General features: G+C 37.1%; 2 protein-coding genes across 4 annotated transcripts in view; one reads left to right on the top strand and one right to left on the bottom strand.

Moving 5' to 3' along the window:
- Window positions 1–6,894, bottom strand: part of LOC139769304 (A-type potassium channel modulatory protein KCNIP1) — a 340,210-nt gene extending 333,316 nt beyond the window's left edge. The window contains exons 1-2 of the mRNA XM_071700248.1: window positions 5,730–6,894; window positions 5,424–5,462 (exon numbers count right to left, since the gene is read on the bottom strand). The gene's annotated coding sequence lies outside the window, so the exon portion shown is untranslated. The remainder of the gene's footprint in view (window positions 1–5,423; window positions 5,463–5,729) is intronic.
- LOC139769305 (uncharacterized) overlaps window positions 1–15,203 on the top strand; it is a 55,204-nt gene extending 40,001 nt beyond the window's left edge. For all 3 annotated transcript variants that reach the window (XM_071700250.1, XM_071700251.1, XM_071700252.1), the window contains 2 exons: window positions 4,578–4,615; window positions 12,923–15,203. In XM_071700250.1, coding sequence (XP_071556351.1) covers window positions 4,578–4,615; window positions 12,923–13,849 — 965 coding nt within the window. In that variant the 3' untranslated portion in view covers window positions 13,850–15,203. The remainder of the gene's footprint in view (window positions 1–4,577; window positions 4,616–12,922) is intronic.
- Window positions 15,204–15,323: the final 120 nt, after the last annotated feature.

Raw genomic sequence — 15,323 nt, 5'->3', positions numbered from 1 at the left:
TAACTCTCATACATATGATCAAATCAATTACATTTGCAAATCGTTATTATATCATATTGTAGTTACTTCGATTATTTGATAACATGCTTATTACACTAATGACTAAAGAAACATTAGTTTGAAATCTATTCCACTCGACACTAAATAATTAAACATTTTATTTGTTTTTTCATTACTCATTCAGATCCGAAAAGTTGATAAATTACGAAAACGCGTCTTTTTCATATCTTATGGGGTATTTGGTTATACATTAATAGCCAGCGGCACCGGCCACCGTCATTAATTTTTCGAAAAATTTGAAAGCAGGAAGCATCACTTGTTCCCTAATTTCCATCCACACAGCACGAAATTTTCCTCTCGTCTCACGTAACAATCCGCGTCTTTCCCTGTCGCGTCCGAAGGCGAAAAAAGGAACAAGAGGAATAACGTACTTCAGTCGATGGTAATCACTTCCTTGTCAGTGCACCCGTAAGAATCTTGAAACCCCTGATTTGCGATTTGATTATGTCGTTCGCGTACCCATTACAATTTCTAAGTAGTGCGCGACTACACCCAAGTGGAAAACGGCAGGCTGTACCACGTCTCGTTTTTTCATCAGTATCAGTATGTCGTCCGATATGTAATCCCACGAATGTTGTACGAAAGAAATGTTACAAATTCCTTCATTCGCTTTACGACATAGCAGAAATTTTATCGTAAATTTCAAATTATAATATACTGAATAACTTATAGCATTTTAGAGCGAGCACTTGTTAACAATAAGCGTTTACATGGATCAAGATAACTGCACATCTTTCTAATTTAATATAAAATTTATAAATTGTGTACATTAGACTACCAAAAAATATAAATTAATTCATTAAAACGTGTAAAAATTTTAATTTTTCGTAAATAAAAATACTTGATCGTTTATATATTTTAAAAAATGTTATATTTTAAAAATAATATGAAAATATTTAAAATAATATGAGAAATTAACATTGCCATTTATATAGTTTGACGGCTGTTTCTAACATCCGTGCTAAACTTATATTATATAATGTTATTTCCTACATAATCATTACAAATTATAAATATGCTGAAATCATTACACTGAAACGTATCATTACCAATTAGCTAGAAATTAGCTGAAAGAAATCTACAGAATAACAAGCTCAGAACAGATAATAAACACCTAGAGAGAGAAGCACTCTACGAATAAAAGAAAAGCTTGCCAATCTGGACAGTAGCAATAAAATCGCTTTTTTTTTATTAAATCAATTTTTATTATCGTAAAATCTACTTTTTAATGCCTTCGCGATGCGTAATCTCTGTAATCTCTATAATCATATTCGCTTAATCACGTCGTTATTTTTATTGAGGATGCGGATGTCAGGCTTTAAATTACACTGCATTGCGAACGGTGCTGCTGTGACAACCGTTTTATTCTTCGCGGGAGAACATTCTCTTAAATACATAACGTAAATTCCGGTTAATTAGGAGTTTCGATGGATGAAATAATCGCCATAAACCGTGAAGCGACATGTAGGTGTTGCGAAGTTTATCGACTCTCATCAAGTTATGATCGCGCAATATTTTTTTCACGCGAGGCGAGCGCAATAGTAAAGCGTCATCTCCGGCTGTGTCGCAAATAGTGTCGCCGGGACAATGTTGAGAGTGTGACGATGCCGCACGCGAGAAAATGGAGTTCCCGCATTGGTGTCATCCCTATTGTTACTAGATGGAATGTCATTGAGAAATGGGGCCATGCAGCCGGCAAATTAATGTTTAATAATAAGTGACACGTGAGCTTCTCTAATGGAAGGCGGAAATATCGAGACGTATGATTATTCCTACAAAAGAAGTATTTATTTTGTTTAGAACGGGTTTTTTTTCCTAGCGTGACATATTTTTGATAAAATTATGTACGCGTTGATGTTCTTAGAATACATATTTGTAGTTAGTAAGTGAAAAAATAATTAACCGGCTGAATTTCTGTCAGTATAGACTATAGACAATGAATCTATTAATACACGATTACAGATGACGAATAGCATTGTCAGCCCTGCGTTTTCGTACAAAATCTAATTTTCGAATAAAATGCACGAAATACTTTATTTGAAATGCACGGTGATATAGTTCTCGGATCCGGCAACTCGCGGCATTGTCGAAAGTAACAGCCGGCTGAACTATTACTCAAGAATTATATTACGTACGAAGTACGGAGCCTGCGTACCTTTCGTCATTCGGACTTGATTGTTCTATTATGCAGAAAGCGCTCGCGGTTCGTCGCTAGAAAGTAAAGTACGTCATGCGTGTTTAAGGAAGACCGATTGCCGTGTCATCGTGCAACGCTTCCTCGCTGAACTCAATACAGATCTCTTCTACGAAAATAAATGGAGCAAACGAAACCGAGTGTGAATGTATAGACTATATTAGCGATTAATTACTTGACATTTTCATGCTCGGTACAACTTGAAAGAACCGACGCGTATCAAAGTAAGTCTTATATTTTATTGCTGCTTAGAACATATTACTTTTTACTTTCGCCTTATGAATATTATGTCAATTATTTTTAATTGTTCTCGCCAATTCCACTAATTTTACAATCGCGCGCAAAATGATTTACTTTATGTTCAATAAATAATGATATAAAAATACACCTATGTAAATTTTATTTCAAGTAATATCATATATCATATTTTCTGTACTAAATAAAAGCCTATTAATATTTATTTAAATATAAATAAAATACGATATTTTTATTATTTTTACATTATTCAGTATAAATACCGTAGTACTATATCGTTTTATTAACAACTCAAGTTCAGTTTGTTTTAAAACACAACCACATATTAATGCTGTATAAAATACTTTTTACTAATATTCTATTAAAAATTTCTCTTTTTATATATGTATGTATATATCAAAGGTGCCATATCTTTCTTTTACAATCTAAGCGGAAGGTGGTCAAGGCCCGTGATTCCTAATCGCGATACGCGGCACGATAAATTACGAGAATCCCGTGGAATCACACCAACAAATTGCCGGTTGGTGCCTCATTACATTGCGGCGAGCCGTAATTGGCGTGGTGAAATACCGTCGACGGACCGCGATTTAACAAGTCCATTGAGCTAATTCCATTCGATGCGATCCAAAAATCGGATCGTGCAGCGAGCGAGCGAGCGATTCGATAAATCGAGATAGTGCATTAAAAGAAAAAAAAACGAAATATGAAAAGCTCGGGCAGTCACCGCGAGAATGAATACGCGTATTCGCACTATTCGCAGAACTAATCAGAAATGCGTTGCGGGCGATTTTCTTGCAGCAGTCGTTGCTTAGTCGTATTACGTAAATATCGCATATCTCATTAAAAACGATTACTTCTGGTATAATTCGCTTATAACGTTAACCGTCTGTGGTCAGCGCGCTCCCGAGATTTGTGGCGGACGATAAAAAAAAAAGACGGGAATGTCGGAAGCGTTGTCGACCCGGTGCTATGTGTCTCAGACACCGGTTGACAAGCGGAGCCGAGGGAACGAGGGTCTTAACTTTATACACGCTCCGCGCAAGGATCTCTGGAGACGCACTAAACCCTCGGTAAGCGTCGACCGTCGACTTGTCATCGACGTAATTGACTTTCTCTTGTGTCGAGGATGAAAGAAACCTGGCAAGATCGCCGGTTGATAAAGTACGAACTAATTAAGGAAGTCCGATGTCCGCGGGCTAATTAATAACGGCCTGACCGGATGTCCCGGAACAACGCGCGCGATCATCCTTTTTCTTATCTTTTACATAACACACGTCTTGAAATGACTCTCACTATACGCGACAGATAATTTACGAAAAACACGTGGACATAATTTAACATTTAAACGTTTACGATTATTAAAATCGGCGAATACGATCGAATTTGTTTCAAGGACAAAGAATAGCTGGTTTCGCGGACAAAATAGTCGTTAATTCCAATTTACATTCCGTAGAAACGTATCCCTTTCGCGTTGCGATGCTAAAATGTATCAGTTTATCGAAGACTATGGGTAATTGGGTTTACAGGAATAATTTAAAGCATTGTACTATAATTCAGACATCGTTATAGAGCGGCTTGTGTAAAAAAATAAACATCGATTGCATGAAATTCAAATGCTTCTTAATTCCATAAGAAATGAAAGCGCGAATAATCGATTCGTACGGTATAATCTGCACGGTATGTTTCTGTAACTGCCAATATAATAAATCTATGTGGCGGTTTCAAGGTGTTCCACGAAGCTCCTTGGAAATCGCGATTTAATATGCAGCCACAGCTGCGTGCGGCCGATTCGATAATCTACGCGCGCTATTATCGAGGGTGATCATTAGTGAATTGCAATTAATAAATCGCGTATTTTATCGAGTTCCCCGATATCGAATATTGAAGTCGCTTCTACATGTTCTTGGCTGTATGTTTTTTCTCTCGAGAAATATCTCGCTCTTTGCCCACGGTGCATAACTGAGTCGTAAATATCGGTACCCGCAATTTAACCATGTTGCGTATATGTCGCATGTAAGCTTACCTGCAGGATGCAACCTTTCTCACAAAGACCTGTTCTTTGTTTAAGATGGAGCACCGGTTCCCGAGGACACAGTCGTACACGAGGTAAGAAAAATTTTTGAAGAACAAGAAGAAGAAGTTTCCTTTTTTCCCCATATAATTGCCTTATCGTAATACAATTCGCATATCTAAAGCCCGATTGAAATTATTACTCGCGATATACATACACAAGATATTCTACAATTACTGTACGATATTTTTCATAGCGTATTCTGAAGGCTGTCTGAACCGAAAATCCTAATAAAACAAAAATATTATTAAAAATAATAATTTTCTAAAAGTCGATTAATGGTATCGCGTAGAATTTTCATACTTAAGTCCGTAATTCATTTTTTTATTAACAGCAATTTTAATTCAGAAACATAAATTGTTTGATGTTATGTATTGCATATATACATATATATCATAAAGAAACTTTCTCTTTCTTATTCTTCCTACATTTTTTAAAATAAATTAGATGTAAATGTATTATATAATTTTCTTTTATCTACTGTCTCTTCTATTATCACGAACTTTGATAGCGAACTTTGAGCTATAGATAGAGAAAATAATCAAAAATATCTATTTGTAACGTCTAACGTTTACATTTTTTTAATGTTCTTTTTTATAAAACACGTTAATAAACTCTCGGTAATCTTGTGATTAAATTGTTAATAATCAGAGAGATTCTCTTACTCTCGTATATGCAATTACTTTGACAGAGAGACGATTATACATGTTCTAGGCATAAACATTTACGCTAATAGATCCCAGGCCATATTTCAAGATAATAGATCTATGAGGTTTCACAGATATCTCTAATATTCACAGATTTATTATCTCTCGGATTAAATAAAAGATTATTATGACTCACCGATACGATGCGCAACAGCGGAGTTGTAACTGCGTTCATCTGTAACATGCGAATACAAAATCCAAATTAAATTTACATTCAAAATAACTACAATATCTTAAAAATAATTGTTTGCGCGAATTGAATCTTTTATTTGCCTTTCAAGTATAAATATTTCATAAAATAATTATATAATTCTCGAAAAAAAAAGTTTAATTTTAGTTTCTCAAATATAAATTTAACAAATTTAAAAGCAAAAGTCTTTTATTGTAATAAATCATCCCAATGAACGATCGGAATAAATAGGAAATAAGGATTCTTTCTCACCTCACGGTTGCTCCGCCGTCGCCCGATGCCCCCCAGGCCTCCTCCCCGCCTCGGGTTCCCACGAAGTCGCCACACACTCGCGGAAACCGGACTAATTAACACTCGCGGAAACCGGATTAATTAACACTCGCGCGAATTATCGGAGTAAAACGACCGAAATAATCGCGCGTCACTTAGCACGGCACTTTCGGTATTAATAACACGCGACTTACTCGCTTATCACATCGCGACGGAAATAAGTACGCGAAGAAAGTAAGCAAAAAAACGATAGAACGATTCGCCGCGATTCGCTCGACACCCGTGTTCATCGTACGGCATACCGACGCGACGCTCCGAAAACTGACGAGATCGCGAGCGAGACTCGAGACGGTGATATAGACCTTAACGAATCGCCGATGCACGAAACTTGTGTCGCGCGATCGACCAAATTGAAATGCGAAGTCAATCACGGCCGTAATTATCGATCACACGTCGACGGCGTCGCGATGCCACTTGATTCGGACTCGTCTCGCACCACGTAACGTACTCCGTAACGGTAATGGCGGACGAACACGAAAAGGAACTCTGTGCGAAAGCAGCGGCAACTTCACTCATAACGCGCGACACAGCGCCAATGCCGCCAATCAGGTTAACGACTGGTCAAGAAGCCAAGGTGCGATGGACCGTTCGAAAATATACGGTTACGATTTGGCGTCGCACGTACGCATTTAGAACACGCGACTCCCAAATGAGTCGCAAACTACACGCGTTATTAGCCAACGACAGATATTTTACTTCTTTCATTACTTGGATCGCTCCGTGCGCCCGCGCCGGTTCGCGTGTTATTCAACTCCGGTACTTAATAATCGTATTTAGATCGAGCAAAGTTCACTTAAATCGATACGAAGGTTTCAAACGCGATATAAGAATTGCTCTGTATCCATACCGCTTTCATCTCGAGCGGGTGATACCTATTGCGCGGAATACCTCCCTCGACAAAAAACCTCGGTACCTCGATACGGCTTGCGAATCGTCGACGTCGACAATGAGTTATGGGCGTTATGGCTCCGTTTTCCTGAACATAGCAATGCATTACGCGCGGCAAGAAGCGACACGGCGGCCAATCAACTCCATCGCTTTTAGAGCTCGAAAGAGCGAGCAATTGATTGACCATCGCCGTCTTTTCTTCTATCGCGTAACGTATTCATGAACAGAAGCCACTAATTAATCCGGCTTGTTAATCATTCGTTTGATATAATTCCGTACTCCCTCGTCGCAGTAACAACTCATCGTGATTGCGTCTCGAAGGAAAATAACGCTACAATTCGCGGAACGCGTCACGCCACTATCTTCCGGCTCGAATCTCTCTCTCTCGTGCGAACGATAACAGGACGGGTGCGTGTTTACGGTAGGTCGTACGACTCTCCAAGGCCAAGGCCAACGACGAAGTAAACCGCGCCGGCGCGGCGCGGCGCGGCGCCCGCGCCGGCGAGCCGCGGCTTCTCGTCAACACGAATGGGAGGGGTGGAGTGGGGGTAAGCTGACTCAGCTGACTACGCAGAACGAACGCGCGCCGTGCCTCGTCACTTTATTCCTCCTTCCATCCCCGCATATCACGTTGCCGAGAACTCGCGGCCGCATTTCGGTATTGCTACGCGCTAAATTCAACGCGTTGTAAAACCTACGAATATACGAAGGAATAATCTGTGCTCCTTGCTCGTTGCTTGCGATATTAATTAAATAAACGATCTCTCGCACTTTACGAGTTTACGCGTTTCGCTTTTCAAATGACGCACCAAATTCAACGCGTTATAAAACCTACGAACAAATATTCCGTGTTCCTTGCGATATTAATTAAATAAACGGTCTCTCGCATATTACGCGTTCCGCTTTTTAAATGCGATTTTTAATTAGCGTTCTTATTTAAAAATTGATTAAATAATTCGCACGTGATAGTTTTCAAATTGGATAATAAATAATTAACTTGTTAGTATGAATTAATTGCTATGGTGCGCGTGGTATTAATGTGTGAGAAATGAAAGAATGAAAATTGAATGGAAGAATAAAACTCATTTGTAGACGCGATCTATAATTTAGAATAGAATTTTATAATTACCGGGATGAGATTTTTAATTTTATATGCTGTATATATGTATCTGCAGTTTAATGTATATTTTATATATATTTCATTCTTTAAACATTTCTTTCTAAATCCACTTTAGACTTATAATTCGCATTATAATATAAGATAGAATTCTGCGTGCCGTATAATATACGATTGAGAAAAGTAATTTTGAGAATAATCAAAATATATATATAAAATATATATTAAACTGCATACATACATCAAAATATATACGGCATAAATTATAAATAAAAATATACTATTTTTATTTTAAAATATAACGCAAATTATAATTGTTTAAGATAGGCTTTATTAACGTACTTGTCTTATCAACTGATTGCTATGTCGCCGTACTAATCATTTGCAACTTTTATCGAAACGAGTTATATCGTATTTGTTCGCGCTTACTTATATATTTGATCTTCAACTTAATATTGTGACAAAAGCCCATTTATCGATTTTGAAAAGCATAAGGAATAAAATATTCGTATGCATATCTTTTTCTTTTATAACGTGTTAGATATTTTGCCGGAATACACGGTGTGTGGCGTTCATTATTTACGCGGCATTTACCTTAGCTTTGGCGTAAATACGACCTACTGTACGCACGCTTATCATTCATACAATGAGACTCGAGGCGACAGATAGTGGCGCGCTTCTCTCCATGTGTGTAACGTTATTCTTTAAAACATGATCGCGACTCGCGACGAGTATCAAGGAAGATGCAATCTCTACGGCCGATCTGCAATTAATTAACTCGATCATCGACCAGCGACGATTAATTAACTCTCACTTAACGATTCGTAAATATACCGAGAGTATTCATCGAAGCAGATATTCGTATGAGTAACTTTATTTGTTCGAGATAATTATTGAAGCGATACAAAATAACAATTAAAAATTATTACTTTGTAAAAAATATTATATTCACAGGCGGTAATAATTCTTTTATAAAAATTATATGATCTAAAATACAGATCTAAAATAAAGACCTTAAAAGATAGTTAAAAGTAATATAATCTGAGATTTAAAAATTAATAACAGATGACAGATTTTAATACATGTACAATTGTAATTGCGTGTATAAGCACAATTACAATTTTTTTTTGCCAGCTCTGATTGCTTATGACTCGAAAACTGTAGTGACCCCGATATTTTTATATGATTTTTTATTTTAATTAATCTATAAAGTATTAAATTAAAATATTGTACGGTATTTGTGGCATATCCTATGTGTTCAATCGAACAATTGCGTAGTCATATATGAATATTTTACACGGATTATCGGTAGATTCAAACAGATATCATCTCATTTAAGAAAAATCTTCGTGTTCTCCTTTCACATTAGTTTATATAAATTAAGATAGCTATCTGTACAATTATTAACGCCAACCATTATTCGATTTATACTTGAGTGACGGTACGATCGCCAGATATATTAATTTTTCCTTCTTGTTATTAATGTATTGTTTCTCGTAATTATTTTTAATTAATGAACTTATAAGCACAAAAAATAAACAAAATAAAAAATAGTTAATAATACTGATTTTTAGTATTTTAATAATAATTAGTATGATCCTCTAGTATATTAATTTTTCAGTAATCTTACTTAAGATTGTCTAAGCTTTTTTAACCCAGAAATAGTCACCTAGTTGTTTTTGTTACCAGTAAACAAATCACCTAAAGTGTTTTTTACATCCCAATTATAATAAAAATAACTTATTTATTAACTAATTATTAACTACATATTATTAAGTTCTACAATTTGTTAATATTTGAGATCATTATGTGTATAAATTTACTCAATAGTTTCTAAAGAAAATAAAGAAAAATTTGAAAAATATAGACATAGATATAGATTCTCGATCAGTAAAGAAAACTATTGTGTCTTATAAGTTTTATTTTCTCGCTGCAGCGTAAAAATCATCTCCCAGGTGACTCCCGGGTTAATCTCTTTAAACAAGAAGGAAAAGTGATGAACTTTAAGAGAATAAAAAAAGGCATTATAAAATTATTAGCTTGTATTTTACGATCAGCCGATCAACGTCGTCGATTTCGCATCAGGATTTCTGTAGTGGCGCACTTTCGCGTATCACAACATATGCTTCGATAATGGAGTTTAAGTTTCTTCATAGTACAATGATTCGGCGTTGCGCTAAGAATTACGGATCGTCTATCGTGATCAGCCCGCGGCTGCTTGTGCTGAGATTGTCCCTAATTCACATATAATTCATACCAAAGGGAAGTAGAGAAGAGACGCTCTTGCTAATTGAATAGCATATGCACATCGTCGAGATAATATAATAATTTGCAGGTGTATATCGCGTGCATTTTGTTCACATAATACGAGAACGTTGCGATACTAATTTGCGTCCTGTAATCGGGCAATAATAACATATTCTTCCTTTCCTCTCTCCCTTTTCCTTCTCAATCAATTTCGATCGTTATAGAAAATATTGAACCTCTCATGCTTAAAATCCTGTTTGAATATTACACATCAAAATGTTGAAATAAAATGGCGAAAGAGATAATATTACGTTCATTGTGATCACGTAAACAGCTGTAAGAATTTTCTAATCAAACGCGCATGCTATCTTACCGTAACACTTTAATTCCTTAGTTTATAATCATTTCGCCCAGCATATCTATCAGGTGCAAATCGCGGAATAATTACTCTCTGTAATCATGTATAACAATTGTAATACGTCTTTCTGTTCTATAACTTTCATATTATTACTAATCGAGTATGTATGTCTCGAGATTCTCGGAGGGTATAAATCTTTTCATTTAAACAGTATCTAATAAATACATATTCTTACATATATCCACAATTATAACACACTCTTTCTATTCATTTTATTAAAATATAATAAAGCTTATGTTCGTGTAATATTTCTTAGGAAATAATAATATATTTCAAAGGATTTTAATGAATATGCATATGGTGAAACATTCAGATTTATATCTATCAAAAGAAAAGATTTTTCTCCTCGTACTCGATTTTTTTATATTGTATAATGATGTGCACAGTTTACTTTTATGTTTCCTCTTCTCTATCGCTTTCGATGACAAAAAAAATATTCTCATTTATATCTATATTATTTCACAGATTACCCTCATTATATCATGTGATATAATTTTAAAAGATTTTTATTAAAAATAAATTATTATTGCAAATTTGTTTTTAATTTGTTTTTAATTAAAATTAACGATTACACTTATTACTCCCTGTTATTAATAATATGGATATTTAAATTATTATTGCATTACGTACCAACAGAGATTAATGAACATTAGGATTAAAAAATTTAATTTCATTTTATTTAATTACATTTATTAATATAATATGAAATATTCACATCATTTCACATAATATATGATGTTGTAAAGGTAGTCTTTCAATTTGTCCTGCTATAAAGATGATAGTGCCACCTAATTACATTAGTTGAAGAAGGCGAATAATTATACCGGAATGATTAACTGCGACACGTTACGCTTTGTTCCTGATATGATCAAAACTTCATGCACAGTACTTATCTCGCTCGCCAAGTCTATCGCTCATTTCTCATTATAAACCGAGATGAGGCATCCATCATACTCACGTTCACCAGTGCATGTTGAATTTATTGTCTACAAGTTCATGTAACATTCCGAATGGCCATAGGTTACTACGCTATTCTTTTTTACCGGAACATTTTTCACGAACCATTGATTTATGACCACTTTATTGCAAAACTTTACGTGTTTGTTCTACTAATTCGAGTAGTATTATGGAACATTTATGCATAGTACAAAAAATACACATCTCTCATCATTCATTACTTGAAAACGATTGCTTGTCGTCATTAGATTAAAAATTTTACTAGCATTTTAACGAATTTTGAGTTGAGACGTGCATAAGAAGCAAATCTTAGTTCGCGATAAAACTACATTCGCAATATCGCGTGTGTAGACGTAATTTCAATACAGCAGCGAGGTATTATGCTAACATCGCGAAGGTAGACACAGTTATGTCGGAGTGCCGACCTGACATATTCGTAACAATGCTAGGCGTGTCGCCGACGTGTTGCAACCGATTTCAACGACCGTCTATGCGTTTCGTTCGCATTATACCGTCGCGACGCGTGAGCATACGCGTGCACCGTGCACAATCGAAACGCGCTATTGTGGAACGGTATGTACAGACAGTATACCAACGCACGGATCATGACGTACTTATGGTAACTGGTCTTGCACAGGCGGTCGCTGGCACGAAGATGCCTTAAATGTCAAGGCGAGGACACGATGGGACTGCTCGAACACGCAAACCGTCTCTCTTCGGCCTGCACGCTCGGCTGATGCACTTCGCGAAAGGAACTGTTGCACCTCACATTCATTGAAACCTTTCCTGTCAGGCTTGAATAAGCTCTAATCACTGCAGCCGCCACTGCATTGTAGATACTATGAAATAATTCTGAGATAAATGGTGTAGAAAGTGATGGTTCCAGTGTAGTGGCTATTTATTTTTTTTATTTTTTTTTACATTTTCTCGATTCAGGAAATTTATTCAAAAATACGATAGGAAAATTGTATGAAGATTATAAGAAAAATTAAACTAATTTTCTAGAATTCTTGTTTAAGTTCTCCATTAATGCGTAATCCATGATTATCACGTAACATTGAATTAGTGTTGAAATCAATCGTAGAGAGAGAGAGAGAGAGAAACGCCGTTTTAAAATAAATATTAGACCACTGAAAATTACATAACAGATTTAATATTCTTCTATCACGCTCGCATCATGAACGATCACTGGCAATAATTCCTGACGGTTTGAAATCAATTTCCCGATTATTAAAGCTGACCAACTGTTCCGCTCATTACTCAGATCTTCGATGTGCGTAACCGGGCGTTTGAAAGCGAAGAAAGTTTATGAATTACAAGTTGTTGAATTTAGGAGAGTACACGTTTTAGCGAGTCATAAAACATTTTTCTGTTAGTTTATCGATTGCATCGTCGACTTTCTCCCGCTCGCATCGATGTTTATTGTTCGAAAAGCGACGTTAATTTCCAGTATATAATTGTGGGGAAACTTTTTTCTCTCTGTTTCAGGACTCCGTGGCGTCGGCGTCGGAGGTAGGCGAAGAGTACGACGACTCCGACATGTATATGGAGCCGGATGAATCCGAGACGACCTCGCAACCGGATCGCGCAGAGGAAAGCACGCAAAAGACTAATCAACGCGAGACGTCAACCGATACTACCGATAAGAGTAATGAGAAATCAACTGAAGCTGAAGCTGCAAAAGAGAAACCTGAATCTTCTAAAGATCAGCAGGCGAAGAACACGGATCATACCGCCGTCGCGCAGTTTACCGATGCAGGAGGCAGAAGTTTGGCAACCGAAAGTCAGAATTTCTTCCCGTCTTTCGCGGAACTCTTCAACCATAGACTTTCGTTCGCAGAACAGCAGCAGCGATATCGTCCTAACAGATTCCTCGGCTATTTCCAACGCGATCGCAATTATCAGACCGCCGCGACCAAGGATCAACATTCTATACTGGGATCGGGTAACTTCGGCGTGATCCGTGGCGGTACTTATTATCCGGAGGACAAAGAAAACGACGAGTACGCGATAGACGAGAGTCTCTACAATCCGTACTATCACGGTCGTGGCCGTGCGCAATATTATAGAAACCCAAAACCACAACCGATCCGTGGCGGTGACTTCTTTGCGAACTTCCGCGATTTCGCCGACATTACGGCGCCGCCAAAGTCCAGTTTCTCACATCTTTCCGTGGTATATGCCAACAAGAACGGCAGTTCCACTGGGCGTGTCACGGAACCCAGGAATATCATCGAGACTCTGAGGATGTTGGAAGAAGAGGAACGGTCTAGCGCGGAGGAGGTGTCCACTACGGAAGTACCGAGGAAAAAGCAGAGTAAGGGCAAGTGGAAGCTCATGAAGATGAAACAGTACGAAGAGGACAAGGCCAGAAGATCTCGTATGTCCGTCGAGCCGCTGCTCGCTCTCAGCTGAGCGTAGAAGAATGTCGCTAAAGTGTACGTTAACGTGGACGCAAACCTCGGGATTTCTCCCAAACGCGAAATTTGGCCTCGAGATCAGAACCAAAGTCTGAAAAGCGTCGTTTTTCTATTATTGGAGGAGAATGTACTGAAAACGTGCGACAGGAACAGAAAAGGTTCGCATCTTCGTTCATGTGCGAACGATACTGTGCGCGCATATGAACTTTTCGATCAAACCGAAAAGCTGCCGACTGGAGAATCGATATTTCGAAATTGACGCGCGACGTCGCGCGTCGCCGGTTAGACGGTATACAATTCCTACCATTGGAATTCCGACGACGCTCTGTATCGATACGGAGATAAGCGAAAACATTCAGTTCATAGGTTTTTCAGCACCGAAAACTTCAATATCATTTCCTGAGCGATGCGAAAAATTGGATTAATTAATAGATTTTAAGGTAATAGCATTAAGGGTACAAGGCACTGCCGTTCCTGTTTTATCAGCCAATCGTCGTTAGATTTAAAACGCATGTGGCCTTAACGTTTAAATTATTCTCTAAGTTAGGTGGTAACCGCACGTGTTTGAAAGATCCTAAATATAAGATTTTTCGAGTCTACAGTGCGTCGATTAAGAAATTCCACGTGGTGCTATATATGTTCCGCCGCGGTCGTACAAACACCTTCTGGAGATACGTTCCCATTTCGGCAAGGCGCTTGCAAAGCTAACTAGTAGCAACGATTATTCACGGAGACCTTTTACGTTGATTGAATTCACTTGCTCGTACGTGAACGTTACGCTCGAGTAAGCCACGATTCCGGAATCGGTATAACTCTTACCAACGACACTTGTGTTCGGGGTAAAACCACGAGGCGCTCGTGCGCGCGGTCTCGTTATCCTATAATTATGCGAAACGCGTAAACACATAGGATATACTTCAGAATATGCATGAGATCTGTTTCTTCTTATTGTTAGTAACAGTTTTCAATTTGCATTTGTTGGTCTTCTTTCTTTGAAACGCGCCGTAATTTTATTCCAGGTGTTAAAAGTGTAAAAATGAAAAACAAGAAGATGCAGATCTACGAAAATACATGTAACGAAATTATTGACCGCGCCGAATTGACTTGCGAAAAACTTCGGTATTATTATAAATAAATTATTTTTACTTCACTCTTTTATATTTCAATGTTTCAGCGGAAACAGATTGCCATCGCGTTTTTCCGTGAAATATTAATTAAACACATGTAACTTTGCGTGCATCAGCAAAATTAATCTTAATTGGTTATACTTTAAGTACGTGAAGATTCACACACACACACACATATATATATACATATTCAGTAAAATAATAAAGACTGCCCATTTTGTATTCGCTGTTGGTTATAAAAATACGTTAATATATTTCTCTCCGTGCTGTTTAGGTTCAAAATTTATGATAAAATCGTAAGAAAAAATCTCAAAATTTCAAAGAACTTTAGGAAAAAAATTT

The sequence above is a fragment of the Temnothorax nylanderi genome, unplaced genomic scaffold (genome assembly GCF_030848795.1).
Source record: "Temnothorax nylanderi isolate EJ_2023f unplaced genomic scaffold, tnyl_v1.0 TNYL_tig0021_pilon, whole genome shotgun sequence".
NCBI classification, from domain to species: domain Eukaryota; kingdom Metazoa; phylum Arthropoda; class Insecta; order Hymenoptera; family Formicidae; genus Temnothorax; species Temnothorax nylanderi.
This window is presented reverse-complemented; position numbering and strand designations above follow the sequence as displayed.